We start from the raw sequence: 10000 nt of genomic DNA, 5'->3' as shown, positions 1-10000 counted from the left end.
AACAGAAGGACACTTCAAGGTGCCATCTGGGACCCAACAGGGATTTAGTGCTCTGACCTGTGATTATTGTGCACTGTAACACGGACCTATCAGATGGTCAGGAGAAGGTCAGGAGGTGTTCAGGAGATGTTCAGGAGATGTTCAGGAGATGTTCAGATGGAGGAACTTTAGAGGAACTGAAGAGCACTCACCTTGTATGAACTCATGTTTAAACCTCTGACGCGTTTCCTGAATCTTGATCTCTAATTCCTTTAAAAGATAAACAACATATGGAGTTATTTATGAGCTGCAGTTGTAGAGAAAAGCGTGAAATTCCCAGATTTGTAGCTCTAACCTGCTCCGGCTCAGGCTGTGCAGCGTCCGCCATGTTTGTTTGAACAGGCTGTCACATCCGGGTTGCCAGATTGGGCCACGTTCAGAGTCCAATCCCTCTTACACTAACTGTAAGGGTGCGTCACAAATCGGTTCAGTTTTGCTGCATACACACTTTTCCCCTCTTAAACAAAATTTTCAGTTCAAAGTTTCAGTAACAGTGTAATGGTTTAACTTCAGCATTAATACTAAATACTTTTTGTTGAGGTTTTAATCTCGAGCAAAGGGTTTATGAAAGAAATAAAACTGAGATAAATCTGTATTCAACCAAAAAACAATGTTGTCATAGTGCCAGATAAATTAAAGTTACTCTGACACTGGAGACTCCTTCCAAAAGTGTTAACTAAAAGGATTCTCCTTACAGAAAACTTCACCGTGCCAAACATTAACCAGCTTTTCTCTTTATATGAAGCACCATCAGTACATGTGCTAGTAAATTAGCTGTAGAAATGGTAATGTATTAAATGGTAATGTATAAAATAGTAATGTATTAAATGGTAATGTATAAAATGGTAAGGTATTAGAATGAGAACATTAATGTGTTTTTCAGTTGCACTAATGTTTAAGCAACTCCTTCTGACCAATCAGAATAATTGTTAACAAAAGTGTCCTAACCCTAACCTTAACTTTCATTATAATCCAAATAAATAAATACTGTTCATTACCTGCATGTGGATATGAAATAAGTTTTGCTCACTGATGCAATCCATTTTATAGTAATTATTTTTAAAGGCAGTATAATATGATGGATAACATTTTAAATGTCTATAAACCCACCAATCTGGCAACCCCTGTCAGGGGTTTTTAAGCCAGGATTTCTAGTAAAAATGTTGTGTTTCCTGAAACTGCAGCTCGGTGTCCGCCATTTTGATTCTATGTAACTGTTACCTAATGGGCGCCATATTGGATCTGCGAAGCAGATATTTTGTTCTGGGGCGTGATGTACGGGATAAACTACGTACAAATTCGTCTTGACTTTTATGTTAAAGCAAGAGAAGCACTCAAATATTCACAAAATAAACTAGTTTTATTAAAATGATATCTTATATAGATATACTTTTTAGTAAACCGATTCCTGAAAACAAAAGCATTAGTGTTCCAAGTCCCGCCCAACCTGCGCTTGGATTGGATAGATGTATATCCGCTCCTGCGCTTCTATTGGATAGTTCTATATCGGCACCTGAGCTAGGATTGGATAGTTGTATTGTCCAATTGGAGCACGGCTTGATGAAGGAAGTTTGGCGGGAAAGGTTTGCTAAGATAATGTTTAGGCACTTTGTTATTATCTGCCATTTTTACTGAGTGTGTTTATAGGACTAAAGGGAACAGCGGTGTAAATGTCCTTCCTGATGTGTTATTAGAACTCTGTACAACTTCAGACTGATGTCTCATGTGAAAGTCCTGATGCAGAATCTGTCTACAGGGAGCTAGATATGTGACAGGTGGGCGTGGCCTAGTGAAGTATAAGTATTGTGTGTATGTGTATATATACAGTGTGTGTGTGTATACAGTGTGTGTGTGTGTATACAGTGTGTGTGTGTGTATACAGTGTGTGTGTGTGTATACAGTGTGTGTATATATATATGTGTGTGTGTGTGTGTGTATACAGTGTGTGTATATATAAATATATATAAGGGTGTGTATGCATACAGTGTGTGTGTGTGTGTGTGTGTGTGTGTGTGTGTGTGCGAGAGAGAGTGTGTGTGCGAGAGAGAGAGTGTGTGTGTGCGAGAGAGAGTGTGTGTGTGCGAGAGAGAGAGTGTGTGTGAGAGAGAGTGTGTGAGAGAGAGTGTGTGTGTGTGCGAGTGAGAGTGAGTGTGTGCGAGAGAGTGTGTGTGTGTGTGTGTATATACAGTGTGTGTGTGTATATATAAATATATATGTGTGTGTGTTTAGATGAATTAGACTAGCTGCACTAGCCATGTACAGTGAGTCTGTTATTACATTCCACACTTTATACACATGTAATAAGAGGTTATAATACGTATATGATAAGATGTAACTATGTTTTTTTTTTACGTGTTAATAAGTTTGGGTTTGTTGATTTATGGTGTTATGATGTGACCCTCCACTTAATGTCCTTCACAAGTTATTTTTGTGTCCCTTTGTGCATCCTTCTGTTTGTCCAATCACAAATACTGTCACAGCTGGAACTGCAGCTCTGCTCTTCAGAACTCCTTCAGTTTGTTCTGTGTGATGTAACAAAGATGGCTTCAGTGCATCAGCGCCTCCACATGGTCACACTGCACGGTGACCTGCTAATCTTTCAGTGCAAGTATCCCAGCTCAAGAGGCTCTGAGATCATTTTCTGGCGGATGTCCTTCGCCCGAGACTCGGCCTCCTTCGTAAATGTGGATGATAAAATAACCCCTATGTACGAAAACACCTCCAGAGCAGTCCGTATTGTTCACTGCACTGCTGCCATCAACGTGAAAACGAGGCAGAGATCCCTGTGCGTTTTGCTGAGGCTTCACCGGAAGGCATCTCAAGGGTTTAAGTACATGCTTTACTCTTTAAACAACAGAACCAGTGCAAAACTACATGTGGAATTTTCATTGCCTTATGAGATGGGCAAAGATGTCTCAATTCTCCATGGACCCACTCTAGTGTGGAGTCACGAGGACATGGTCTTCTACACGTCTGCAGAAACTGGTAGCGTGAAGGAAGTCCCAATACGTCTGAAGGTCAATTTTCTTGGCGAGTTGCCGCTTCCACAAAGACCATTAGCAGTTCTTGGTTTGCAAAAGATGACCGAGGAGGGAGTGGGAAATGACGGGGAAGATAAAACTGTTCTTTACTTCTTACACGATGGAAGGACTTTTAGTGCTGATTGTCTTTTACCCAGTGCCTACAGTCTGGTTGTTCGATGTATGCTGGTGGTTTCAGCCAAGGAAGTAGCTGGATCTCTGAGATCTACTGTAGTAGCTGCCACTTGTAGGAGACAGCTGGTTTGGTTTGAAAATGGATTTCCAGAAGAAGTGTGTCTTCTTCCGTATGAAGAGCCCCGAAGCGTTCGGACCGTTCACACAGGAAGCGGCTGCCTCCTCGTTGTCGTTTTCGAGCACGGGAATGTCTGTGCTGTGTGGAAAGATACCTTCAAGGTAGGTTTTATGGTATTCTTAAGGTGTGCCGTGTTAATTGTCGTAGATGTGCTGTAGGTATTTCAGTGTCATCTCCCACAGCGTCAGCTCAGGTCCTGGAGCGATTCCCTGTACTCTTTAATAAAGGTGGATTAGAAATGAAAACTCTTCCAGGAAAAAGATCTACATAACATTACAGATTCTGTTAATGCTATTTTAAACTGTTTTAAACTCTCAGGTGATGCTATGTGATGTAAGCCTAGTGTGGGTTTTCTCTCTAAAGGACAGAGAGCTGGATGTGTTTTGTGATTAATGATGTCAATCAAAGCAGACTGTGAAAATATCACGAGGAGGATCTACAGCATCTTCCTACAGTACAGATAACCTGGTAAAAGGTTTTAAACTTCAAACTCGATTTGAGAACAAGGGGCAAATTCTGTGGAACTCATAAACAGAGCTAAACAACGTGGTCCTTGTTGCCCTGCTTGATTAACAGAAAGATTCACTATTAGACTGAATAACCATCAGTTCACTCTCAGAATCTTTGTATTCGATCAGAGATGTTGTGTATCACTGAATTATGTTGTGCTACTAGCAGTAAGTGTCTTGTTCTGGGGTCGATGTCGTCGTTATGGGTTTAATTCAGAGAGCTCTGACTTCAGCTGTCCCACTCAGACTAAACCCTGGACAGGAGAAAGGATGTAACTGTAACTAATGAGTGTTTATGTCTGATTGTGTGTAGAAAACATGACCTGGAACAGCTGCAGATACCAAATGATTCATCACGTAAACAGATATCTTTGTTAGATTAGAAACTAGTGAGCAAGTTACTGACCTTTAGGTTTATTTAGTTACAGGCAGCTAATTAGGTCATTTTGATGCATTTCGTCAGCATCATAAAACAGGATAAAAAAAGGCTCAGTTTTTTCAATAGATCTAAAAAGGACACATGATCCTGCCTCAGCGATCCTGCTCCTGATTACTCTATTGTGTGTAATTAGTTTAGTTTTTTTTTTTAAAGAGATGTAATAAAACGACGCCTGTCTCCTCCCCAGGTGGCTGCGTGCTGGACAGACGTACGACTTTTACTCGTGGATGATTTTCTTCATGCAGGGTTTGAGCAGATGTTGCTGCTTTTTGAGGACATCGACTCAGCAGACAGAATCCTGGGGAATTTCCTCCTCACAGATCTCTGTGGCATCAGTTACTCCGTCAGTTGCCTTCAGTGTCTCATCACTTTCCATGTTCATGTTAAATAATACTGTTATTGAGGTGATGTTGATAGTTTTTAGCTCCATCTGTATTCTAGAGTATCTAAACTGTGACATAAGTTTTATTCTCACGAGGGATGTGTTAATAAACTATGAGTTGAGTTATAACACGTGTTACTACTGGTGTAACAAACCAAAGCCCAGATGATTAATGCTGCATTTGGCTAACAGTGATGCTCATTTGGTTCAGGTGGATTATGTCTTAGGGCTGTGATTGGACAGTGAATGTATTTCACTGTGTCATGACTGCAACACACTGATGAACGTGAAGTTCAGTGCAATGTGTGAAATTACGTTCCCTTCTGAATAATCACTGCTTAATCATTTCTGTTTCTCTCCAGTGTGGAAAGGCAGAGAGTGAAGATGTAAATCGGTGCGAGGCAGCAGAGGAAAACATAACTTTGACAATTCAAGCACTAGAGGCCAGACTCCAGGTACGAAGCTTCATTCATTCATTCATTCATTCATCTTCTACCGCTTATCTGAACTACCTCGGGTCACGGGGAGCCTGTGCCTATCTCAGGCGTCATCGGGCATCAAGGCAGGATACACCCTGGACGGAGTGCCAACCCATCACAGGGCGGTACGAAGCTTAGTCTTTATAAAACATTCTAATGAACCACAACACTTACCTGATCTGGTAAATCATTTAATTTGATGAGATGTGATTCAGGTGATAATGACGGGTCATTTACGTTGCCCAGGTGTTTCATGTGTGATCTGTGAATGTGTTGTTCTGAAGTCACTGATGATCAAAAAAAACAAAAAAACAGACAAAACTGTTTGTGTGTGTTTCAGAGCGGTTTGGCCTTCCTCCAGAACCTCCAGAGTGATCTGCATGTTAAAGATCACGTCATCCTGCAGTGTGTCTCTGCTCTCCATGACCTTTTATCAGACCAGAAGCACGTGGCATCTCCTGCACTGCAGGTCTTTTTATACATGTATTAAACAATACACAAGACGCACTTGTGTGCTCTGTGTGTGTAATGTGTTGACACTATTTAGCATGTTTAATTAATGTTTAACAAAACAGAGAATTCAACATCCCAAAATGCCCAGAATTGAGAATTTAGTGTCTGTGATTCTTATCTGTATAAAAGCGAGAAACTCTGAAACGTCCTTGTCGATAGAATCTCAGCTCTGTCGTACATTTCCACAGAAACTTGTCACTTGCAGTTTATCTGATGCTGGTTTGGATTGCTGTACATTTCATGACCATATGACTGTACATACTACATACTGCTGCTGTACTCCTGGGGTTAGAATGGTGCAGGAGCTCTTACACTCGGAGCACTTTAAACACAGTCTGTATTCCTGCATTACAGGAAGGACTGGTGTCTCTGTTGGACGAACAGAGCGAGGAGGACGAGTGCGCTCCATATGTGAGGATGAAAACGAATCCAGACGAGAGTCTTCTGAAAGTAGAGAGAGTTTGGCACAGAGTCATTGGCCAGAGGCTTGTGTTTGGTGCACTTTTATCTCTGACGAATCAAATGTAAGCCAATAATAACTACAAATTATTTTTCAGAGAACATAATAAAACATATTTGGTGTGTGTTTACAGCAAAATAATCAACAGCAGGGTGCAACAGCACATCTATTTTATGCAGTGTGTGTGTCCCTCCTGTGTGTGTGTGTGTGTCTCCTGTGTGTGTGTGTCTCCTGTGTGTGTGTGTGTCTCCTGTGTGTGTGTGTCTCCTGTGTGTGTGTGTGTGTGTCTCCTGTGTGTGTGTGTGTCTCCTGTGTGTGTGTGTCTCCTGTGTGTGTGTGTGTCTCCTGTGTGTGTGTGTGTCTCCTGTGTGTGTGTGTCTCCTGTGTGTGTGTGTGTGTCCCTCCTGTGTGTGTGTCCCTCCTGTGTGTGTGTCCCTCCTGTGTGTGTGTCTCCTGTGTGTGTGTCCCTCCTGTGTGTGTGTGTGTCTCCTGTGTGTGTGTGTCTCCTGTGTGTGTGTGTGTCTCCTGTGTGTGTGTGTGTGTCCCTCCTGTGTGTGTGTGTGTGTCCCTCCTGTGTGTGTGTCCCTCCTGTGTGTGTGTGTGTGTGTGTGCGTCCCTCCTGTGTGTGTGTGTCCCTCCTGTGTGTGTGTGTGTCCCTCCTGTGTGTGTGTGTGTGTGTCCCTCCTGTGTGTGTGTGTGTCCCTCCTGTGTGTGTGTGTGTGTCCCTCCTGTGTGTGTGTGTGTGTCCCTCCTGTGTGTGTGTGTGTGTCCCTCCTGTGTGTGTGTGTGTCCCTCCTGTGTGTGAGTGTGTGTCCCTCCTGTGTGTGAGTGTGTGTCCCTCCTGTGTGTGTGTGTGTGTGTCCCTCCTGTGTGTGTGTGTGTGTCCCTCCTGTGTGTGTGTGTGTGTCCCTCCTGTGTGTGTGTGTGTGTGTGTCTCGTGTGTGTGTGTGTGTGTGTGTGTCTCGTGTGTGTGTGTGTCTCGTGTGTGTGTGTGTGTGTCTCGTGTGTGTGTGTGTGTCTCGTGTGTGTGTGTGTCCCTCCTGTGTGTGTGTCCCTCCTGTGTGTGTGTCCCTCCTGTGTGTGTGTGTGTGTCTCCTGTGTGTGTGTGTCTCCTGTGTGTGTGTGTCTCCTGTGTGTGTGTGTGTCTCCTGTGTGTGTGTGTGTCTCCCTCCTGTGTGTGTGTCCCTCCTGTGTGTGTGTCCCTCCTGTGTGTGTGTCCCTCCTGTGTGTGTGTGTGTCTCCTGTGTGTGTGTGTGTCTCCTGTGTGTGTGTGTGTGTGTGTGTGTGTCCCTCCTGTGTGTGTGTGTGTGTCTCCTGTGTGTGTGTGTCTCCCTCCTGTGTGTGTGTCCCTCCTGTGTGTGTGTCCCTCCTGTGTGTGTGTCCCTCCTGTGTGTGTGTGTGTCTCCTGTGTGTGTGTGTGTGTGTCTCCTGTGTGTGTGTGTGTGTCCCTCCTGTGTGTGTGTGTCTCCTGTGTGTGTGTGTGTCCCTCCTGTGTGTGTGTGTCCCTCCTGTGTGTGTGTGTGTGTGTGTGTGTCCCTCCTGTGTGTGTGTGTGTGTCCCTCCTGTGTGTGTGTGTGTGTCCCTCCTGTGTGTGTGTGTCCCTCCTGTGTGTGTGTGTCCCTCCTGTGTGTGTGTGTCCCTCCTGTGTGTGTGTGTCCCTCCTGTGTGTGTGTGTCCCTCCTGTGTGTGTGTGTGTGTCCCTCCTGTGTGTGTGTGTGTGTGTCCCTCCTGTGTGTGTGTGTGTGTCCCTCCTGTGTGTGTGTGTGTGTCCCTCCTGTGTGTGTGTGTGTGTCCCTCCTGTGTGTGTGTGTCCCTCCTGTGTGTGTGTGTCCCTCCTGTGTGTGTGTGTGTGTCCCTCCTGTGTGTGTGTGTGTGTGTGTCCCTCCTGTGTGTGTGTGTGTGTCCCTCCTGTGTGTGTGTGTGTGTCCCTCCTGTGTGTGTGTGTGTGTCCCTCCTGTGTGTGTGTGTGTGTCCCTCCTGTGTGTGTGTGTGTGTCCCTCCTGTGTGTGTGTGTGTGTCCCTCCTGTGTGTGTGTGTGTCCCTCCTGTGTGTGTGTGTGTCCCTCCTGTGTGTGTGTGTCCCTCGTGTGTGTGTGTGTGTGTCTCGTGTGTGTGTGTGTGTGTGTCTCGTGTGTGTGTGTGTGTGTGTGTCTCGTGTGTGTGTGTGTGTGTGTCTCGTGTGTGTGTGTGTGTCCCTCCTGTGTGTGTGTCCCTCCTGTGTGTGTGTGTCCCTCCTGTGTGTGTGTGTGTGTGTCCCTCGTGTGTGTGTGTGCGTGCCCCCCTCCAGTGTGTTCTAGGGCTGTGCTGCAAATTATTCCCCACAGTAGTGGTGTTAAGGTAGTGTGTAATCACAGCATGTTATGTATGTTATGTATGTTATGTATGTTATGTATGTTATGTATGTACCTCCCCATCACTGATGGTGATACAGCTGGACTTATCACACATCTGTGAATGAGGACGTCTCAGTTCTCACTACAGTCTGCACTGATCCTATCTTTCTTTCCCTCACCTCCTCAGAGTATAGTGTGTGTTCATTTACTTCGGATATCTATCCATTAAAAAAACATTCTCAATCTGGTTTCTATGGTAACAGTCTCTCTCTCTCTCTCTCTCTCTCTCTCTCTCTCTCTCTCTCTCTCTCTCTCTCTTTCTCTCTGTATGTTCTTTCTCTCTTCCCCTCCGTCTAACTGTGACAAAACTTTTGCTAAATCCTTGTCGCCTGTCACTTTGTTCTCTTTTCATTCTTTTCTAAACTTCAGCTCATATATTTCTTCTGTTTTATGTCATCTAGTTTCTTTCTGCTATTAAATTCTATGATCAAATATTTCTTCAGTCTGTTATTTATATTATTTTAATCCATTCACCTGTATTATGATGTCATCTCATGTCTATCCTATTTTTATTACTTTATCTCTGGTTGTTGCTAACATTTACAGCATTTGGTAGAAGCCTTTATCCAGAAAAAACTTACATTTATCTCATTCATACAATTAAGCAGTTGAGGATTAATCAGCAGTGACAGCTTGGCAGTTTTAGAATTAGAACTCACAACCTTCTAATCAGTAATCCGACATTTTAACAATTGGCCTCCCCTGCCCTGTAGACCCCTGCCCTGTAGACCCCTGCCCTGTAGACCCCTTCCTTGTAGAACGAGGCCCTGTAGACCCCTACCCTGTAGACCATGTAGACCCCTGTCCTGTAGACCCCTGCCCTGTAGACCTTGTAGGCCCCTGCCCTGTAGACCCCTGCCCTGTAGGCCCCTGTCCTGTAGACCCCTGCCCTGTAGACCTTGTAGACCCCTGCCCTGTAGACCCCTGCCCTGTAGGCCCCTGCCCTGTAGACCCCTGCCCTGTAGACCCCTGCCCTGTAGACCCCTGCCCCTGTAGGCCCTGTAGACCCCTGCCCTGTAGACCCCTGCCCTGTAGACCTCTGCCCTGTAGTCCCCTGCCTTGTAGGCCCTGTAGACCCTTGCCCTGTAGACCTTGTAGACCCCTGCCCTGTAGACCCCTGCCCTGTAGACCCCTGCCCTGTAGTCCCCTGCCCTGTAGACCTTGTCGACCCCTGCCCTGTAGACCTTGTCGACCCCTGCCCTGTAGACCTTGTCGACCCCTGCCCTGTAGACCTTGTAGACCCCTGCCCTGTAGACCTTGTAGACCCCTGCCCTGTAGACCCCTGCCCTGTAGACCTTGTTGACCCTTGCCCTGTAGACCTTGTAGACCCCTGCCCTGTAGACCCCTGCCCTGTAGACCTTGTAGACCCTTGCCCTGTAGACCTTGTAGACCCCTGCCCTGTAGACCTTATAGACCCCTGCCCTGTAGACCTTGTAGACCCTTGCCCTGTAGAC

General features: G+C 45.3%; 2 protein-coding genes across 2 annotated transcripts in view; one reads left to right on the top strand and one right to left on the bottom strand.

The window, feature by feature from the left end:
* The window catches only part of mospd2 (motile sperm domain containing 2), a 17366-nt gene extending 16937 nt beyond the window's left edge, over positions 1-429 (bottom strand). Inside the window, exons 1-2 of the mRNA XM_060875625.1 lie at positions 335-429; positions 192-249 (exon numbers count right to left, since the gene is read on the bottom strand). Coding sequence (XP_060731608.1) covers positions 192-249; positions 335-367 — 91 coding nt within the window. The 5' untranslated portion in view covers positions 368-429. The remainder of the gene's footprint in view (positions 1-191; positions 250-334) is intronic.
* Positions 430-1665: 1236 nt separating this feature from the next.
* The window catches only part of fancb (FA complementation group B), an 11691-nt gene continuing 3356 nt past the window's right edge, over positions 1666-10000 (top strand). The window contains exons 1-6 of the mRNA XM_060877210.1: positions 1666-1814; positions 2520-3473; positions 4508-4663; positions 5065-5157; positions 5522-5650; positions 6049-6218. Of these exons, the coding sequence (XP_060733193.1) occupies positions 2580-3473; positions 4508-4663; positions 5065-5157; positions 5522-5650; positions 6049-6218 (1442 nt within the window). The 5' untranslated portion in view covers positions 1666-1814; positions 2520-2579. The remainder of the gene's footprint in view (positions 1815-2519; positions 3474-4507; positions 4664-5064; positions 5158-5521; positions 5651-6048; positions 6219-10000) is intronic.

This window comes from Tachysurus vachellii, chromosome 8 (assembly GCF_030014155.1).
Source record: "Tachysurus vachellii isolate PV-2020 chromosome 8, HZAU_Pvac_v1, whole genome shotgun sequence".
Classification (NCBI taxonomy): Eukaryota; Metazoa; Chordata; class Actinopteri; order Siluriformes; family Bagridae; genus Tachysurus; species Tachysurus vachellii.
The sequence above is the reverse complement of the archived record's forward strand: the minus strand, read 5'-3'. Positions and strand labels throughout refer to the sequence as shown.